Below are 19,613 nucleotides of genomic sequence, written 5' to 3' on the forward strand. Positions count from 1 at the left end.
AGCAAATGTCTCTGGAAGGAGAGAAACAACTACTCTGATAGGAGTGACAGAGCTGGATCTGAAGCCAGCAAAGCTCAGCTGGGCAGCCAGGTGATTTCTATCCACGGACACAAGCTGCCGAGGTGTTTGGAAAGTTTTCCCTCCTCTTCATTTTGGTTTTTTTCATTAAATAGTTTGTGGTTCAGTCCATCTTACCAGGCACAAGCAGATGCTGGTTGCTATGGAGAGCAAGAGATATGGTGCTTGAGTGACGTGGTCCTTTCTGCATTTGAGAATTTATCACAGACAGCTTGGGTAAATATTACAAAGCTCTTACTTCAGGTAACCATCCTTCAGCATGGACATTATTCAACCCAAACTGGAAAAGTTAATCAGTAGGGTCACATCTCCAGTCCAACCCCTTCCACCACTGTATAGAAGCCAGCACATCCCAGTTGTGCCTTTTGCTGTAAGCAGGTTCAAAACCTCCCTATTGAGAATCAATTTCTGCCTAGAGCCTCTCATCTTCCTTTTTGATCCCAAGTTTACATATTAATGGAGAAGCCTCTGGCCTTTCTTATCACCTGAACAGCAGTTCCCCTTCTCTTCTAATGGAGGCAGCAGATGGAGATAAGATTGCCTCACTGTGAAAAGGCAGGATTCCAGCAACAAAGAGAGACAGCAGCTTCCCTTTCCTGCTGCTATTTGGGCTCTTTTGGTGACCGCTTATGAAAATTACAATTAGCTTCACGTAAATATTATTCCTTTGCTTTGCATTCTCCTCTTGAAGTTGGATTGTTATCAGCCACAACCACCAAACATTTCTCCAGTGCTGCAAGGAGGCTTGCCAGGAAAAAGCAGTATTATTTTTTCATTCCTTCCTGATAAGAATGTGCCTTTCAAATTTTTTTGCATTTCTTTAAATGAGAAAACATGATTTTTAAGAAAAAGAGGGAGCTTTTTTTAAAAAAAATAAGGAGCCTGACAATGCAGTGCTCCTGCACTGGTTTGGAGGAAGGAATCCTGTCTGGTTTGCCATCTGGAGATACTAACTATGAGTTCTGGGGTTATGTACAGAAATAAATGCCATGTGTTTTTCTATTCCTGTTTGCCTCTTGACTGTTCCAGACACACTGGTAGGAAGACAGAGCTCCTATAACACATGAACTTCCAACAAGAACAGCATGGCCATAATTACTTTCAAATAGTCATGCTCCCAGGGACCTGCTTTCTAGGTCTGTATTTTGGGTGCCCTGGAGGTGTGGAGCTAAATGCCCCAGCAGGGTGACAAGACAGGGATGCAAGGGACCACCTCTTTTCCTGGAAACCCCCAGAGCACTGTTGGGGATGACAACAGCACTGCCAGAGGGTTCCTCAGGGGGCTGAAAACTTCTCCTGCTAACTTCTGCAGAGGGACTGGAGGCCATGCAAGATGTGCTTCAGATCAGGGCTTCCATTGCACCAAGGCTCTGTGGATTACAGAGCAGTCTCACCCAGAGGGAACCTTAAGGACACGGGGAGTACTTGCCCTGGGACTTGCCCTCTGGTTTGAACAGGAGGATCCCTGCATGGCTGGGGAGAGAAGGAGCCCTTCTCACCTTCACTGTTATGCTCAGCTTTCTGTCAGGCTCCTGATAGCAACTCTGGGTCCCACCAGCTCCCCATCCTCACCCTTTCACTGTGAGGGTCTCATTATTTCTCAGTCCCTTTGTCACACAGTCAGAATTTGGGCTGATTCAGAGTGTTTTACACACTGATGAGTTGCTAAAACCTCTTCCTGCATCTACCCCCGTGGCTACCTTTCCCCTGGACCTGCACAAATCTTAATTCCCAGCAAAACCCATGCTGGGTCTGCCAGATGTTTGAGGAGAGCTATTTGGACCCAAAACCTTTCTCAGCCTCCTTTGCTCCTCAAGCAAAGCCAGGAGGCACTCACCTGCCATTCATTACTTTTCCCATTGGTCTCTTTCTCCCCTTCTCCTTCTCTAAAGGTGATTTACAGACAAAGATTTGGCATTCAGCTGAGGTTTGCATTGCACAGTCCAAATCAGAAAATGCCACCTTGGGGTGGGGTGAAGATAATATTGCTGATGGCTGAGCTACAGCAGGCAAGTTTCACCCTACACACACACGGGTGAGGTTTGCTCACCACCTGCAGTAACCTGTGGGTGAGGAGCCATTAATGGTCAGGGAGTATGGAAACCCCAAAAGATTTCACTCCAAGCTTTAGTGAACCACTGAGCAATGGCATTACCCTAAATGAGTGCTGAAGGATGGTGCTCATCCCACCAAAGGAGCCAGGAGCTATGGTTGGAGCTGGAAATGTGTGTCCAGTCCCCTTGGAAATGGTGAGGATATTCCAGTGGGGATTTTACCAGTCTGTATTGCTACTGGAAGTATCAATACTTCCTGCTGAGCCAGTGAACCCTGAAGTCTACCGGGTCCCATCCAAATACTTTTTTCCCAGCTGCGGATGGATGTTCAAGCAGCAAGAAAGTAAAGGGACTTGGGGATGGGAGTAACTGGGGAGAACTGGGATGCCAGGTCTGATTCCTAGGAGAGGTGCCACCGACTAGCCAGCTCCTAGGGGTTTGGAGACAGAACAGCCCAGAACAGAAACCTGGGAACAGTGCTCTTTCCAAAGTGGCTTTACACAGGGAGCTGCAGATCAGCAGTGACCTCCAGTGGCTGCAGCCCAAACCTGGGGGTATGAGAGGCCCAAACCCCTCTGCTGTGGCAGGAGAGGCATTGAGCATTTTTTTTTTAATTCTTTTTTTTTTCTAATTATGAGTATGACAATGTAGCACTGAGTTTCCCGATTTGGGGGGAGAAATCTTGTCTGGTTTCACATCTGAAGATACTATGAGTGCTGGGGTTATGTACAGAAATAAATGCCATTTGTTTTTATGTTTCTCTCTGTTTGCCTCTCAACTGTTCCAGACACACAGTTCAGAAGAGGAGAGAGCTCCTATAGCACAGGCACCTCCAGCAAGAACTGCATGGCCAAAATTACCTTTAAAGTCATGCTCCCAGGTACCTGCTTTCTAGGTCTGTATTTCAGATGCCCCAGAGATGTGGAGGTGCCCAAAGGATGATGCCCCAGGTGTTGCTGGGACGTCTGCAGCAGCAGGTGATGGACCAGAGCTAACCACAGAGACCCCACACAGCTCTGAGCCAGGGGCTAGCACAGCAATGCCAGCCTCCTGCAACATTGGCAACACCTCCAAGATTGCAATCATTGGCAATTTCTGGTATTTTCTTCTCCTCTCTAAGTCATCCTATTCCCAGGACACCTTGTACAGCTCTAAGGATACCACACAGCCACCACTCCCCAAATGGGTGATAAAGCATTATCTGCCTGGCTATTAGAGCTCTCCATAGACACAAAACTAAGGCCAGAAAGTGTGCACAAAAGTGAGGGGAATATATGTGAGAGGATGGCCCATCCCCAGGACCAGCCCTCCATGGCAGCAGCCAAACCACAGCTTTAAATCCATCCAGATCTCATTCCAGCCCACGTTCCTGCAGACGTGGGACATGCTCACAGGCACTTCTCTGGATGCTATTGCAGAAGTCACTCTGGAGCAGAGTGTGAGTAAGCAGTGGAACAGTGAGACTGTGGAGTCTCCTCTGGAGATATTCAAAACCCACCTGGACATGTTCCTGTGTGACCTCCTGTAGGTGACCCGGTTCTGGCAGGGGGTTGGACTCAATGATCTGTGATCTAAGGAGCAGCAGCTTGCAGGTGTTTGCTCTTATAACCTGCCCAGCAATAGAGAAGGGAGGGAGAAAGCTGTAATGCTACAAGGGGGCTCAGCTGTGCAAGCCAGGGCAGCTGTACCAGGAGGTTATCTCTGCAGGAAAATCCAGGAGGAAAAGCTCAGGGTTTGGGCTATTGAATCTGGGAACTGGCAGAGTCCAGCCAACGAGTTTCTAGAGCTGGGATAAAACCCTCCAGCACAGCAAGGCCAAAACCCATGGGAAGAAAGCTGAAGTTTTCCAGTGAAAGTTGTCCTCCTACTACATCACTGAGAAGTAGCAACTAACCACACTTACCTCCATCAGCCTTGGGTGAAAAAGTCATTCCCTCCCAAAGCTTTTCCTACTTACTGCACTACCCTCTGCTGCAGTTACTCTGCTGCATCCAAAAGCCAATCACAGGCACCTCTCTTGCTACTCCAGTCACACTAAAGCCACATTCATAGATTCTCCCTAACACTGCTGCGACAGCCTTGGAGCTGCCAGGGAACAGGGATGTGCAGGGAGCTGCCTGCAATGCTTGCATTGTAGCTGTGGAGCGACTGATTCGCACTCCAGCAAGAAACCGATTGGCCCCAACCACACCTAATCACAAGCCTTGAAGTCCCTCCTATCCTTTATTTAGTCAAGAATCCCTTCTGGCTTCCTTGCCCAAATATTTTGGCAGTTTTAGAAACTGAAGGCACTTGATGCTAGGGGGAACAGAAGCACCCAGCCCCTTGACTACATGCAGGTGGAAAGAGTCTTTCCAGGGTAAAAATCAATTGGGTTTTGTGTTTAACTTTTTAAGAGGAGACACTAAAAATACCAGGGGAAGGACTGAATAGCTTCATGACAAAAGGAATCATGGCCCCACCACCACTGGAATCTGCAGGGGACAATTAGGAGGGAGTGGAGTAGGAAAGAGGAAGACAAAGTGTCATCTGAGGAGTTGCAACAGCAGCTCAGGGCAGAGCTTTGACCATTTCCCTGCCTTGTTCCTGCAGCCACCTGCCTGGATCCCAATGGAGATACCAACCCCAGCCCATTCTCTAGCCTGGACCTCCCCTACATTACCCAGGGGGAAAGGGCCCTGCAGCAAGCCCTGAGCAGGATGCGCATCATCTGGCAGGCAGAAACCATGCTGGTAGAGCCCCACCACCTCTTGCCTTTGCTGCTTCATGCCAGGAAAGCTCTCGGTGGAAAAATGAGTCTGGAGGAAAGATTTTCATCTTTTCTTGGAGGAAAACCAAGGGATGCAGGAGATGCCCCACACAAAATCACACACTGCTGAGCAAGACTGCATTAAGCACGTTCCCAAGCAAATCTGAAAGTTAGACAGCAGGGAAGACTCGGGAGGGGAAAGTCAGATCATTGCATTCCTAGGGAAAGCCAGGAGCTTTTCTGCAGAAATACCCAATGGATTCTGACTTTGTTGTTACTTACCACATTTGCTCACCAAGATGTTTGCTAAATTGTTTAATTTAGCTAGAAAGAAGATTAAAAATAAATAAAGCAATCATGGTGGTATTTAGATATAACAGCTTTTGATTATAAACCAAGCTGAGATTAAAAAAAGGATTGGGATGATTTAATAGCCAGGTAACCCAGTGTATGTTCAATGTTGATGTGGACTTTCTGCTCTTCCAGGACAGTGGGGGGGCCCGTGTCCAGCGCCACTCTCCCTAGGCTGGGCAGGCTGTTTTGGACTGAAGTGGTCCTGGCTGTGCCAATGGCTCAGCTGTACCAGGAGCTGTTTGAGAGGATGGAGCAAATGCCCCAGTGGAACCCAGCCCTCAGCCAGGTGAAGGTAAGGTGGGAAGGATGTTGAGAGATGCCACTGTGGGCTGACCAGCCAAGGCCTGGCATGGCTGCTGTTGCTAGCACCCCAAAAAAATCATATTTACCAGGGTTCTGATGGGTCTTTGCTTTTTTTAAGGGGGGGGGGGGGGGGGGGGGAATAAAAATCATCTCAAAAATTACTCTGTGAAACTGGCTGGTAGAGAGGAGCAGCTGGTTGTAATAAAATAAACAGGTGGTAGCTGGCTGTGTAGAGTCCTTTTCAACTACAACCAGGTTACACTTGTATTTACACACACACACGAGCACCCACACTCATCCCACAAATACATCCCACAAAAACACATTAAGAAGAGATTTTGAAGATTTTGAGGTGGATTTATTTATTTTTACATAATGTTAGAGTTCAAAAACAAACAAAAAAACCAACAAAAAACAAAAAAAAGAACACCAGAACTCAACAAAATTAATAAATATTTAAAGTTAAAAAGCTCTGAATCTTGTATGTACAAAACTTTATACATCGTTGTAACACTGGACAAGGTTCCATCACAGGAATGACTTTGTGCATTTGCCTCACCCAGGAAGATGTAGGGGACTAGATGCACCTCCTCACCCCCCCCTCCTCCCCAGACACAGGACCAAATCCCTGCTGCCCTCACATCTCTACATCCCCACACCACAACTTTCCACACACAGTCTGGAAAGAATTCCACCTGGCCCTTAAGTAAACAGCCCAGGGCTGGGTCCCCAGAAGTTCCACCCCAGGGTGTAAGCAAAGAACCACCACAAAGATACTTAAAGCAATAAAGCCCTAAGGCCCAGGGCAGCACCGACAGGGGGGAGATGAAGGGGAAGGGGGAGGCTGCAGCTGGGAATCTGGAAGGAAGGTGTGAGCATTCACACCTGCACACACGTAAGCTGCACCCTGGAGACACTGCAGCACATTTTTGGGGCAGGGGGAAGGGTTTGGTTTTATTCAATGCCTCTAACTGGGCAGGGGGATGAATCATGGAATCATGTAGAATCATGGAATGGCTTGGGTTGAAAGAGGCCTTAAGGTTTGTTTAGTTTCAACAACTAGAGACCTCCCACTAGACCAGGTTGCTCCATGCCCCATTCAACCTGGCCTTGAACACTTCCAGGGATGGGGGAATCACAGCTTCTCTGGGCAGCCTGGGCCAGTGTCTCATCACCCCTTACCATGATCGATTTCTTCCTAAAGTCTAAAGCTTTAATTCAAGCCCGGAAAAGCAAAGCAAGCTCAGTCCTAATGAAATGGGATCTTTGGCATAAGATAGAAGTTTCGGCACAGCCATGGAGGAGTTCATCCGAGGGGTGAATCCTACCTTGGAAGAACCCCAGCATCTCCTCCATCCTGTGGGGACCAATACCCCTTAGCCCACCCCCTGATACAGACTGGGGAGGCATCACTCTGTCCTGGAGGGAGCTTCCAGCCCCAGGGGTTTTTAACTTTAGTAGATGCTCATCCAGCCTTGCCTCAGAGGTGATCCAGGGCAGGAGGATGCATAAACCACCCACTTAACATCTATTCAGCCCTTTTTGTGCCCTTGGGTAACTCCAGGGGAATGGAGAAGAGAGAGGGCTGCACTTAAAAACACTTAAAAACATCAGAAATGCTCTGGGGCCTCCATTTATTCTGATTCCAGCACATACCATTCCTAACCTCAGCCCCATCAGGCTCGCAGAGGCTTGAAAAATGAGAAGAGATCCTCTGAGATGCCCCCACCTCAGGTTTCTTGAAGCTCTGCCCCAGCACTAACTCAAACAGCAGCTCAAACACTTAAGAGCTTTGCAAACGCCATCCCTAGAGGTGCCAACCTGCTCCTGTGGGATGGCAAGGGAGTGCTCCTCCCCATCAGCCCCTAATAGGAACATACCATTCCCTGCCATCAAACCCTCCAAGGAGCTGGATGCCCCCAGCTGGGGCAGGGGGCTGCACATCACCCCCCAAAGCATAAAAACCACAGCAGCCCCCTCAGGGGCATGGAACCCACATGCAGCCCCAGGCTCCTAAAGTGCTGTGCATATGTTTAGTACTTGGCACAATAATTTTTAATGGCATTAATCACCTCCCTCCTCCCTTGCACCCCCTCCCATGCAGATAAAAAAATCTTTTCTTTGTTACTGCCCCTAAAACCAGTTCCTGCCTTCCCATTCATCCCAGTTTTTCCTAAAACAGGTGTTGATGCTCCATGGTTTTCACACTCCAACTCCCCCCAGACACACTTCCCAAACTCTCCAGCCCACCCCAGGACAGCATTTTGAGCATTTCCCAACATTCTTCCCCCTCCCTCTTCGCCACTGCCCTCCTTCTGCTTGTCCCATAGCTTCCTAGCATCCTCCCCCCAAGCTCCAGGGCTCAGCCACAGAGCCAGGACCATCCTCTCGAGCATATCTTGTGTTGCTGCTTGGGGCAAGGAGAAGGAAAAAGCAACATTAAAGCACCCCCCCAAAAAAAATTTAGCACCTAGGAAGGAAGCAGCCCATCGCAGGGTTACCTGCAGCCAAGCCACTGCCAGTGTTTTTTGGCTCCTTTTCACCTTTTTTTCCGTGGCGCTGTCAAAAAACCCAGGCCACATATGGGAGGGGGAGTAGGGGTAAGAGCTGGGGGAGAGCATGAGAAAAAAAAAGTGGTTTTCCCAGGAATTTCTAGGAGAATCAGGTCATTTCCAAACCTGGCAGCTCCACCCATGAAAACCATCGCTGGAGGTAGGGAGGGGGAGAGGGAGAGGAAAAAGAGGGGAGGGAGGAAAAGGAGGGAGGTGGTGGTCCCGGGGGGGTTACCTGGCTGCCAAGCCCCTGCCTGCCTCGCCAGGGGGTGGCAGCCCCCCAGGGAAAGCAGCACTGCCAGGAAACCCTGTACTGCTGGTGGCTGATCCAGCTGGAGGAGCTGGCGTGGGATCCCCAGGGGTGGTGGGACCAGAAGAGAGAGGCAGAGTGGGGCTGGGAGCAGCAGATCCCAGGGGAAGGCTGGGGGAGGAGGTTTTCTTGCCACAGGATTCACAGCAGAGCTTGTTGTAGCCAGGGATGGAGCAGTAGCGGGCCAGGACCTCCATCTGGCAGAAGATGGACTTGTCCCCCAAGCATGGCTCCCCTGGAGAGGGACAGAGCAGTGTCAGACAGCACAGAGGGTGGCATCAGACTCCAGCCCCTGCAGCCTTCTCCGATGGTCTCAAAGGACCATGGAGTGCTCCCCTCAGACAAAAAGGTGGCAAAAAAAGGTCAAGGTGAGCAAGGTGTGAAAATCCAGGGAATGAATCAAGATCCTCAGCCAGAGGCAGCAGAGGCTTAAAGATCCCAGACTCCACAAGATAGTAACTGAGCAGAGCCATCAGGGATGCAGAGGCAGAAGGTAAAGCTCCCTGAAAATCCCTGCTGAACATGCAACCCACCTCCAGCCCTCCTGCAGTTCCCACTGGGAGCTAGAGAAGCCCTCAGGAGGGTTATTCCCTGCCCTTAGCTGAGCCAGGACACTTACTGGAGGAGATCTTGCTGACAGGGTTTTTGGGTCCATCCTGGGGCACCCGCTGTCCTTTAGGCACACCATGGTCACCAGTGTCAGTGGTAATGCCGGAGAGCTTCCCTGTGGAGAGAGCTTCAGGATGCCCAGCTGCCAGAGGAGCTTGGGTGCACTCAGAATACCTCCAGAGGCTATTTTGGTGGGGGATTTCTTTTGTGTGTTAAAGGATTGCCTTAAAAAAGAGAGCCCTTGGAGAGCACCCAGTTGCCCAAGCACACAAAAAAAACCCTAAGATGAACTCATTCCCAAGATGCCCATTGCCATTATACCCTCAGCTCATTACAGCCCCAAAACGGTCATAAAACCCAAAACCACCTACAGCAAACATCAGGGCCAAGAACACAATATTTTGGGTGGTATTTAACACTTTTTCTGCCACCAGCATCAGGGATGATATTCAACACAACCTCCTTTGCAGGCATCCCCCCTGAAGCTGAGATGGGTTTATAGGGCTGTCATGGTAAGCAGGGACCACACCCCAGATGCCACCACCTCCTCCTCCTCCTCTCACCTGGGCAGACAGCCACGTGGCAGCCCCGGATGGCCTCTGGCTTGTCACCCTCACAGTGCCCATTGCCACTCTCACTACCTTTGCAAACAACCTGGCGCTGCTGGACACCCTCCCCGCAGCTGGACGAGCACTGTGACAGACAGACAGACATCAGTGATGGGGAAGGGGAACCAACACACCCCCACAGCCACCCCAGAGGAGCATTTGAGAGCAAAAACAGCTCCTCTCAGCCCCCTTTTCTCCAGGCTAAGCACCCTTCCTTCCCTCAACCACTCATAACACTTGTGTTCCAGCCCTTTCCCCAGCTCTGTTCCCTTCTCCGGACATGCTCCAGCCCCTCAATGTCCTTCCCAGAACTGACCCCAGGATTTGAGATGTGGCTTCACCATTGCTCAGCCAGCACCCCCTGACCTTTTTCTTTTGGGTACTTTGCAGCCACTCTTCCCCAAGCCTGGAGCATTGCCTGGGGTTGATGTGACCCAAGTACAGGACCTGGCACTTGGCCTTGTTGAACATCATACATCTGCCCTCAACCCATCAATCCAGCCTCTCCAGGACCCTATGCAGAGCCCTGCTACCCTCAAGCAGATCAACACTCCCTCCCAACTTGGTGCTGTCTGCAAAATGACTGAGGGTGCACTCAATCCCTTCATCCAGATCACCAATAAAGAGACCTGGCCCCAACACTGAGCCCTGGGGAACACCACTTGTGACCAGAGATGGATCATTGTCCCTCTCACCCTGATTTCCACCCCGATGAGTCAAGCATCCACCACAAGCTCACCCTCACACTGAGCCACTCCACTCCTCCCTCCAGATCCCTCCTCACCTCCCCCCCAGCTCACCTCAGACCAGGCTCCCGTCCTCCACTGTGCAGGGCAGGGCAGGCGGCTGCAGGGCCTGCGGGTCTCAGGCCGCTGCCCCGGGCAGTATTTGGGGTGCAGGGTACGGTTGGTGCCATTCTGCAGGCGCTGCAGGCACTGCACCCCCCGCACCTGCACCCCCAGCTTCCCGCAGGACCTGCTGCACGCACCCCACTCCTCAGCCACCCAGCTGCCAGAAGGGGAATAAAAGTGTTAGAGGTGATAGGGAGCAATCTGGGTTCCCTTTGTGGAGGAAACGAGGCACCTGGGGCCAGGCAGGAAGGACCCACCTTGGCTGAGAGCACTCCTGGAGGTTACAGCGCCGCCGGATGGGCTTTGGCTTCTTGCTGTTGTCACAGAAGTTCCTGTGGACCATCCGGTTGTCGCTTTTCCGTCGGCAGCCGTACTTGGTGTACTGGATGCCTGAGGGGAAGAGGGTGGATGGTGAAGCGGGGGGTGTGGGTGTCCCACCCAACTCCTCTCCTGCATCCCTACTAGGACATCTGCTCTCAGGTGTCAGCTGGACCCAAGCAGATCCTTCACCCAGGCTTGCAGAGGTGCTGAACACCCCACATGGGTGCTGCACAGCCCCACCTCCAGGGTCCTGGGGTCAGCCAGGCTGCCGTGGCGTGCACACTCTGAAAGGGGCAAAGCACAGAATCATGGAATCATTTTGATTGGAAAAACACTTTAAAATTTTAGAGAGCAACCATTATCCTAACTCTTCTAAGGCCACCACCAAACCTTGTCCCTCAGCACCACATCTACACATCTTTCAAATCCCTCCAGGGATGGTGATTCCACCACTGCCCTGGGAAGCCTGTATCAGGGCCTGACTATCCTTTTGGGGAAAAAAATTTTCTTAATATCCAATCTAAGCCTCCCCTGGCACAACTTGAGGCTGTTTCCTCTCCTTTTATTGCTTGGTACCTGGGAGAAGAGACCAACCCCTCCTTGCTCCAACCTCCTTTGAGGGAGTTGTAGAGGGCAAGAAGGTCTCCCCCTCAGCCCCATTTTCTCCAGGCAGAACACCCACAGCTCCCTCAGCCACTCCTTGTAACTCTTGTGCTCCAGACCCTTTCCCAGCTCTGTTGCCCGTGACATGCTGCAGTCCCTCAATGACCTTCTTGTCATGAGGGGCCCAGAACTGACGCCAGGATTTGGGATGTGGCCTCAACAGTTCAGAGTGCAGGGGGACAATCCCTGCTTTAGTCCTGCTGGCCACACTATTCCTGATACAAGCTAGGATGCTGTTGGCCTTCTTGGGCACCTGGGCACACTGCTTGGCTAAAGCACAAATAATCCTTCCCCCATCCCTCTCCCAAGCTGCTCCCTCAAAAACCTGGGTCAAGAGATCTGAACTTCCTGTGGGAGACACAGCCAAGAGCACTTAGCAAGCTATGGATTTGGCTTCATTTCTCCAGATGAGTGGAATAAAAAGCAGCACATGGCAAGCCCAGCCACAGCGCTGCTGTAATGTGCCAAAATAAGCCCCACTTCCTTCAGAGCGGACTGAAGCAGGGCTAAGGGAGCACCCAAGAGGACACTCCAGGGCGCCAGCATCTCCACCTTTCCAAACCAGAGATGCCCAAATGGCTCAGGCAGTGTTGTCTAACACACCCAAGAACTCTCCCTAGACTGCTAAGAAGGGAAAGCTACCTCCTCCACACGCCTTGGAGCACTGAGACCAGCTCTTGAGGGCCCACTCGTAAGAATCCATCTCCTCGAGCAGAACGTCGTTGTTTCCTATCATGGGCAGCAGATCCTCGTGGATGATGTACCGGTACATCAGGCTGCTCCTTGCCTCCTCCTCCTGAGGGATGACCTGCAGACAGAGAGAGGACAAAAGGAGAGGGGGAAGGAGAGAAAGGAATGATGCTATGGGAGAGTTAAGAGAAAAGAAGGCCATCAAACTGAAAAAAATTGACCTCATGGTATCGTACATACAAGAGTAGGAGAAACAAACCCCAGTGCTACCTCCTACATGATCAGGTGGGCTCTGAACACACAGTCCATCCTTCAGGAATGTACCTCTCCACTTGGGGAGAAAAACACTGCCCAAATATTCCAACTCACACCCTGGGTGACATGTTCCTGAGTTTTTCTCTGAGCTGCAGGACCACAGTCTATGCCCAAAGCCAGCCCTGGCTACAGGAATGGATGGAAGTACACATCTACCCTTCCCAGGTGCCAAGGGAACCCAATCCCTAATTCCCCCCCAACACCAGGATAACTAAAATGAGACACGAAGTCACCAGCAATTGCTTCACGGAGCAAAATGCAGTTGGACTCAAAGGCAAACATCTAAGCCCTATGTCTTTACACCATTCTTGCACACAGCTCTTCCACTTGGCTACTTCATTTCCCTGGGTCTTATGCCTATGCCCTTTATCTACCAAAATCCTTCCATCACCTCCTACACCCCATCTCAAATCACCTTCATTCTCTTGTCCTTCTGGGTGATGGTGGCCCCCAACACCCCCCCCCCCAAGGATGCATCAGTCAGGCTTACCAAAACACTGATGGCCTCATGCAGAGGACCACTGGTTTTCAGGCTCTCCTTGCCATGCTCAATGGTGTATTCCCACTCCAAGCCCATCTCAATGAACACTCGGCTTTTGGCTTCTTTGCCCTTAGCCTTCAGGACGAAGTCACCTGTGGCTTGGTTCTTAACAGCTGGAGGGGAAGGGAGGTGTTTCAATGTGATTTCCTCTGACCAATGCCCTTGAAGGATGGGAATGACCCAATTAAGACTCTTTGGGTGGGAGCTGTTATTGTTCATCCTGGAGAAAGCTCCAGAGAGACCTTGTTGCAGCCTTTCAATCAAGAAGCTTACAAGAAAAACGCAGACAAACATTTTAAGAGGGCCCGTAGTGACAGGAGAAGGGGTGATGATTGTAAACTAAAAGAGGTGAGATGTAGGTTAGACATTAGGAAGAAATTCTTTACGATGAGGGTGGTGAGGCCCTGGCCCAAGTTGCCCAGGGAAGCTGTGGCTGCCCCCTCTCTGGAAGTGTTCACAGCCAGGTTGGATGGGGCTCTGAGCAACGTGATGTCCCTTGCAGCTGACTTTAAAAGGTACCTTCCAACCCAAACCACACTGTGATTCTGTGAATTGTCAGACTAAAGCTGAGGAAGAGGCAGTGGGTGAAGGGAGAGGCAAACTCCAGCACACTCACTGATGCTGTGGGATGCTGGCTCCATCTCTTCTATCTGAAGGTGCCTCGCCCCAGCTGGTATCTCAAACATCTTTAAAACACTGGCTGAAAGGGAGGGAGGAAAGACAGAGAGAAGAGAAAGAGAGGGTTTACTTGACACTTGTCAAGGTGTGAATCCATCTGATCCTGCCCAAAGGCACTATCCCAAACCCCTCCAGCTCACCTGGCTGCTTGGGGGTCTTGGCCAAAGTGCCCTTCACTGTTCGGCAGTGGGAGTTGTCTCCCCCACAGACCCCACACTTGTCATCCTGCTTCAGGGAGCCAACCTCCTTGTCACAGCCGACGTGCTGTCACCCGTGGGGGAGAGAAGACAAGTAGGTGGTCACATCCCATCACCCCACCATCCCCATGGCCCATACAGGATCAGGGAGGGGCAAGGGGGGAGCAGCTCAAGGGGGGATGCCCAAGGTGTGTCCTGGACAGGCACAGGACAGGGACAGCAGGGACCAGCTCCTCACCACACACTCGCCCCGGACACAGATGCTGTAGGGGTCTCGGTAGCTGCAGCGGGTACCGTCGTGAACAACCTGGTTCATGAACACCACAGCCCCCGTCCCCTCAGACTGGCAAATCAGCTCACACTTCTGTGCATCTGCAGCAGAGGAAAAAGCAAAGACAGTTAAAAAAAGGGGGATTGTTGGAAATACATGAGGGTGACTGAAGACAGAAACCCATCTCAGCTTGCAATCCTGAGCAAAAGCTTTATTCTGATCTTTTCTGCCCACCTCTGCTGCGCTTCAAAACAGCAGCAACCAGAACAATATCTGGGTTTCTCTATGTGACACCTGAGGACAAGCACAAGAGGTTCATTTTCAAGACTAGGCTGATTGATGTTGGCTTATTGCAACTCTAGTTTCCATCTCAGGAGCTTTCCACAACCCAGCGTCTGCGCACCTGGCACCATCTCCATCCTAGAGTGATGGCCACAAGCACAGTTTACTCTAAGAGAGAAGGTAATTTGGCTCCAGTGCCCGTGCTGCTCACCATCATGATGCTCGTAGGGCAGCCAGGTGTGCTTGCTGTTCTGGTGGGTGTAGTAGGAGTTGCGCTTGGAGCACTGCTGGGCACGGAAATCCTGGTAGGGCCCTGGGCACTCCTCAACATTGCATACTTGGTACTCATAGGTGGCTCCCGGGCAGTGGTGCCCCCCATATGCTGGGCTGGAAAATAAGAACAATGACTTAAAAGAGCTTTGGGGAGGGGGATGATCTTCAAACACAATGGAGGTGGGCACTGGCACAGGAACAGATGTCCTCATCCCTTCCCCACGGAGAAAGCGACTGTGTGGCTCTTGGCCACTTCAAGTTTAGCCCCGGTTCAGAGGAAGGAAGTGGGGGTCAAACGTACAGGGGACTGTCACAGCTCCGGCTGCGTGAGCGCACACCTCCCCCACAGGTCCTGGAGCACGAGCCAAACTTGGACCAGGAGCTCCAACCACCATCCTGGCTGTAAGGCTGCTCTGATGTCTTCCAGATGCAGTGACCCTTGAAGCACCACTGGAAGAGAGGGAAAAAGAGGGGGAGTAAGCTCCACACCTGCTTTTTCCAAAGCTCTAGGCACCGGCAGCGAGCCCTCCTGCACCCACAGCACTGCAAAACCAGCTCACAGTTCACAAAGCACAGGAGGAAGGTGTTCTTCATCCCCTTGACCATGTCCCTCCCATTGGCAGCAGGACAAGGAATGGTCCCTGAGCATGCAGCAGCAGGACTGCCCTCCAGGCTGGGTGTAGGACAAGCAAGTCCCATCAATTCACAACTGACCCAGACAAGCCAGGCAGGCTCCCAACACCTCTGTGCTTTGGATGTGGTTAGAAGAGCCTGCAGCACCAGAAACATCCTCAAAAACTAAAGCCTGGGGCACGCAAAGAACCCTCTGCAAAACAACTGCCTAGGGTTTTCTTTCCTTAACACCAGATTTTTTGAGCTCCTGAACTGGTTTTCTCTCTCCAGTTAAGAATGGCCTCTCCCTACCCATGTAGATCCTGGGCCAGGCACTGAGCTACACCTAGATGAGCCCTGGAGATGTCTCCCCACTGGCAAAGGGGGAATGAATCAAAACAAAAAGCACAAGTAGCAAGACTTTGGTAAACAAAATCTGGCACGAAGCTGCAGTGTCTTCCCATGGACACCCAGACCTGGAGTTTAACTCCAGCCCTGAGCAAAATCCAGTGGCCCTTTCAGTGGCCAGTATGGAAGATGCAGAGAAGGTTCTCAAAGGGCCTAAAGGAAGGACCTTCCAGTTCAGATGTTGCAGTCCCCTGGAGTCACCCACCAGCACTGCATGCGACCCATCTTCACACATCTCAATAAAGTGCAATTTGAGAAGTTTGCGGCCAGCTGTCACCAGAGCACTGGAGGAGGCAGCACTTTCAGAGGAATTGCTGGGAAATATAAGGAACTTTATCACATGTTGTTGGATACTTTATGCTCATCCCTCCTCCGGTAAAGAGACAGCCATAACCTAGATGGACCAGAAGCACCCACATTCCCATACCGTGCTAACAGAGCCTGAAGTAAAAGCCTGATGACATCATCAAGTTGGATATACAGTGATGTCATTGCTCTTTTGCCAGGTGACAAATCAAATCCTGCCTCTCTGCAGAAGCAGGCACAGAATTAAAACCAAGTCCTTACCTGAGCACAAACCAGGAAAAATAAGGAGCAACTCCAGACCAAAAACGGGCACACACTGCCTGCTGCTCTTGTGGGTGTCACTGTGTCCCAAAGGAGGAGATAGGCAAGGCCAGCCCCTTACCTTGCCTGGAGAGCACTCAGTCCCATCCAAGGGTGGTCCCTTCTTGGTCTTGCAGAAGTAGGGGTTGTCAGGGTGGCTGCACCACAGCTGCTTGCAGGGGTCGAAGGTGCGGAACTGAGAAGCACAGAAGAGCTGGGCTGGGACGGCAGCAGGGACACCCTGATGGGGTGGTGGCTCCTGGCCAGGGGTCCCCACTGGGGCAACGTGGCCACTAGTACCAGGTCCATACTCACCGCTGTGCAGGTTTTGTAGCCCACACCAAAGTCAAAGCGGCACTGCTCATCCATAGAGTAGTTAATGCCTGGCAGCTTGGGCAAAGTGGGCCACTGGTGCTCAAAAGGGTCATCCAGCAGGCAGTCGTAGGAGCTGCAGAGATGCAGGGTGAAGGCAAAGCAGAGTCAGACATGGAGGACTTCCCTCCTTCACCCCTTCCCCCACCTCCAGACCTCTTGCCAGATTCCATTAGGAAGAAGTATCATATATGGAGAAACATGTTCAGTCTGAAGAGTAGGCTCTAGGGAGACCTCAGAGCACCTTCCAGTACATGAAGGGGCTACAGGAAAGCTGGAGAAAAGACTTCTTACAAGGGCATGGCATGATGGGACAAGGGGAACAGTTTCAAACTGAAAGAGTGGAGATTTAGGTTGGATATTTGGTATAAATTCTTTATAGTGAGAGTGTTGAGACATCGGCACAGATGGCCCAGAACAGCTGCGTCTGCCTCATCCCTGACAGTGTTCTAGGCCAGGTTGGATGGCGCTTGGAGGAAACCAGGTCTAGTGGGAGGTGTCCTTGCTCAGGAGGTTGGAACCTTGCAGGGTGGTTGGAACAAGATGATCTTCAAGGTCCCTCCCAAACCAATGGTTTTACTGAGTTTGTACAGCTAGGCTTTGATAGCAAGAGGTGGCTACAGGGGTGACTTCTGTAAGAAGCTGCTAGAAGCTTCCCCCCCACGTCCAACAGAAACAATAACACCAGCTCTAAGTAGTTTTCCTGCTACCCTTCTTGGCCCCAAGGCCCAGAAAGACACTGCCTGTTCGTACATGTTTTTTGTGGGTTTTTTTCAGGCAGCACTCAGTACTTTATAGTCTAAATGCTAAACCACACAGCCTGCCCAAAGCTGGGGTCCACCAGCAGAAATCTTCTGTAAACTATTTCTCTGTTGACATCTCCAGTTTTGATCAGCCTGCTAACTTGTCTCCAGCTTCTGCAGTCCAAAACCAGTTCAGTCTCATGCAAAGAATTAAGCTGTTAGGAGACGAAAAAGAAAAAATAAACTCTCAAGGACCAATTTTTGCTCTTCTGGCTAAAAGAAGCAGCCACAGAATGGTTTGGGTTGGAAGGGACCATTTAGTTCCAACCCCCCTGCATGGCCAGGGACACCTCCCACCAGGCCAAGTTGCTCCAAGCTCCATCCTCGGAATGCTGAACATGGGCAGAGACACCTCCCACTAGACCAGGTTGCCATCTGAAGGGAGAACATCCCACTCCTGGTTCAAATGGACCCACCGGATGTAGCGGTTCAGCTCCTGCTTGCTGCAGCGGGACCAGTGGTACCGGTGGAAGGCAGCCTGGACCAGCGGCGCCATGATGCTCCCCATGCTGGTCTCATCAGCGCAGCGGTTGCCCTGGCCATCATGCTCCATGCCCAACCTGGTGGGAAAGGCCAGCGTGAAGGTAGGTTCCTGGGGGACTGGCACTGGCGGGAAGTCCCTTTTTGCCAATTCAGGTGCACCACCCACACTCGTCCTTCCCTTCCCTCCGAAGGGGGCAGCTGGGTCTGCCCGCTGTGACTTACACGTGGCCGGTCTCGTGGGCAATGACGAAGGCTGAGGAGAAGCCATCTTCGTGGTTGAGCGTGCAGCTGCGCAGAGGGTGGCACATCCCTGTCACTGGTGCGTAGCCTGGGGGGGGAGAGAGAAAGGGAGGGGAGAAGAAGAGAGGAGAGAAAAAACCTTTGAGGGAGGGAGGGGTATTAAATAAATAAATAAATAATTAAATGACAAATCAAACAAAAACCAAAGCCTGGCTTTGTTGCAGCTGGAGAAGAAAACAAAGAGGAGGAGCCTCCTCCCACCCTGAAATGGCCTCTCCCATGTTCCTCTTTATTACAAAGAAATAAAGAAGAAATAGAGAGGAAGGACAGGTACAAGGTCTCCCTCAGAGCCCTGCCAAAACTTTGGACTCCCTCTCCACAGGCTATGGGGGGCCCCAGCCATGCACCCCCCACCCCCAGCCCTCAATCAAGTGCAGCAGCAGTGGGGCAGCCGTCCCCTGCCTGTTCAGCAATCCCTCACCTCCATTTCCACTTATTTTATTTTTTTTCCTCACATTTTTTCTGCCAAATTCAGTTAATTCCTTGGCACTCTTTAGAATTCATCTCCCTTCTTTTTTGGGTTTTTTTTTGTGAAGACTGACCCTTTTTGGCATCAAGGAAAAGGAGGAAGTTAGCTGAATTTTCGAGTGGTCCTGGCCTCACACAGCTGGCCAAGGACATGAGATTAAAGGAAAAAATGTATATGTTTCTCATAGCTCAGCCCTAAATTCAACAGTAATGGACTTTGTGGCCACACAAGTGGATGGGATTAAGGTTGGAAAAGACCTCTAAGATCATCGAGTCCAATCATAAACCCAACATCACTGTGCCCATTAAACCATGACCCTCACCACAACATCTATATGGCTTTTAAATCCTTCCAGGGATGGTGACTCCACCAACACCCTGGGCAACCTATGCCAGGGCCTGGCAGGCTTTTGAATGAAAAAAAGTGTTCCTAATATCCAACATAAAACCCCCCTGGCACAACCTGAGGCCATTTCCTCTCATCCTATCACTAGCAACCTGGGAGGAGATACAGATATCACCCCCAAGCCCTCACTCCAACCTCCTTTCAGGGAGCTGTCTCCCCCTCAGCCTCCTTCTCTCCAGGCTGAACACCCCCAGTTCCCTCAGCCACTCCTCATAACACTTGTGCCCCAGACCCTTCCCCAGCTCTGCTGCCCTTCTCTGGACACACTCCATTCCCTCAATATCCTTCTTGTAGAGGGGGGCCAAAACTGAACAAAGGATTCAAGGCAAAGCTGCGGCAGCTGCACCACTGGGAACCCAGAAGTTACCATCATCTCAGACAGAAGGCAAAAGCAAGTGGGCTTGGGGCAGCTTTTCCCTCAATATTTCTTTTTATCAACTGAGGGGAGACCTTCCC

The 19,613-nt window shown here is 51.2% G+C and overlaps 2 protein-coding genes across 2 annotated transcripts in view; one reads left to right on the plus strand and one right to left on the minus strand.

Moving 5' to 3' along the window:
- Positions 1 to 2,456: 2,456 nt before the first annotated feature.
- On the plus strand, positions 2,457 to 6,119 carry LOC115598518 (steroidogenic acute regulatory protein, mitochondrial-like). Its single transcript, XM_030453197.1, has 5 exons — positions 2,457 to 2,475; positions 2,920 to 3,012; positions 4,725 to 4,860; positions 5,368 to 5,527; positions 6,102 to 6,119. Exons 1-5 carry the CDS (start codon positions 2,457 to 2,459, stop codon positions 6,117 to 6,119), a joined length of 426 nt encoding a protein of 141 aa, XP_030309057.1.
- Positions 6,120 to 8,321: 2,202 nt separating this feature from the next.
- Positions 8,322 to 19,613, minus strand: part of ADAMTS14 (ADAM metallopeptidase with thrombospondin type 1 motif 14) — a 31,699-nt gene continuing 20,407 nt past the window's right edge. The window contains 16 exon segments of the mRNA XM_030453198.1: positions 8,322 to 8,635; positions 9,020 to 9,124; positions 9,573 to 9,702; positions 10,418 to 10,625; positions 10,726 to 10,858; positions 12,095 to 12,260; positions 12,948 to 13,111; positions 13,615 to 13,698; positions 13,817 to 13,940; positions 14,112 to 14,245; positions 14,638 to 14,813; positions 15,001 to 15,149; positions 16,408 to 16,521; positions 16,641 to 16,773; positions 17,917 to 18,060; positions 18,206 to 18,311. Coding sequence (XP_030309058.1) covers positions 8,322 to 8,635; positions 9,020 to 9,124; positions 9,573 to 9,702; positions 10,418 to 10,625; positions 10,726 to 10,858; positions 12,095 to 12,260; positions 12,948 to 13,111; positions 13,615 to 13,698; positions 13,817 to 13,940; positions 14,112 to 14,245; positions 14,638 to 14,813; positions 15,001 to 15,149; positions 16,408 to 16,521; positions 16,641 to 16,773; positions 17,917 to 18,060; positions 18,206 to 18,311 — 2,384 coding nt within the window.

The sequence above is a fragment of the Calypte anna genome, chromosome 6 (assembly GCF_003957555.1).
Source record: "Calypte anna isolate BGI_N300 chromosome 6, bCalAnn1_v1.p, whole genome shotgun sequence".
Lineage (NCBI taxonomy): Eukaryota > Metazoa > Chordata > Aves > Apodiformes > Trochilidae > Calypte > Calypte anna.

Excerpts from the sequence above, each read along its gene's own strand:
- LOC115598518 (XM_030453197.1), top strand. Across the intron at positions 3,013-4,724 it reads CTTTAAAGTCATGCTCCCAG|CCACCTGCCTGGATCCCAAT; the intron begins GTACCTGCTTTC and ends TTGTTCCTGCAG. Across the intron at positions 4,861-5,367 it reads ATCTGGCAGGCAGAAACCAT|GACAGTGGGGGGGCCCGTGT; the intron begins GCTGGTAGAGCC and ends CTGCTCTTCCAG.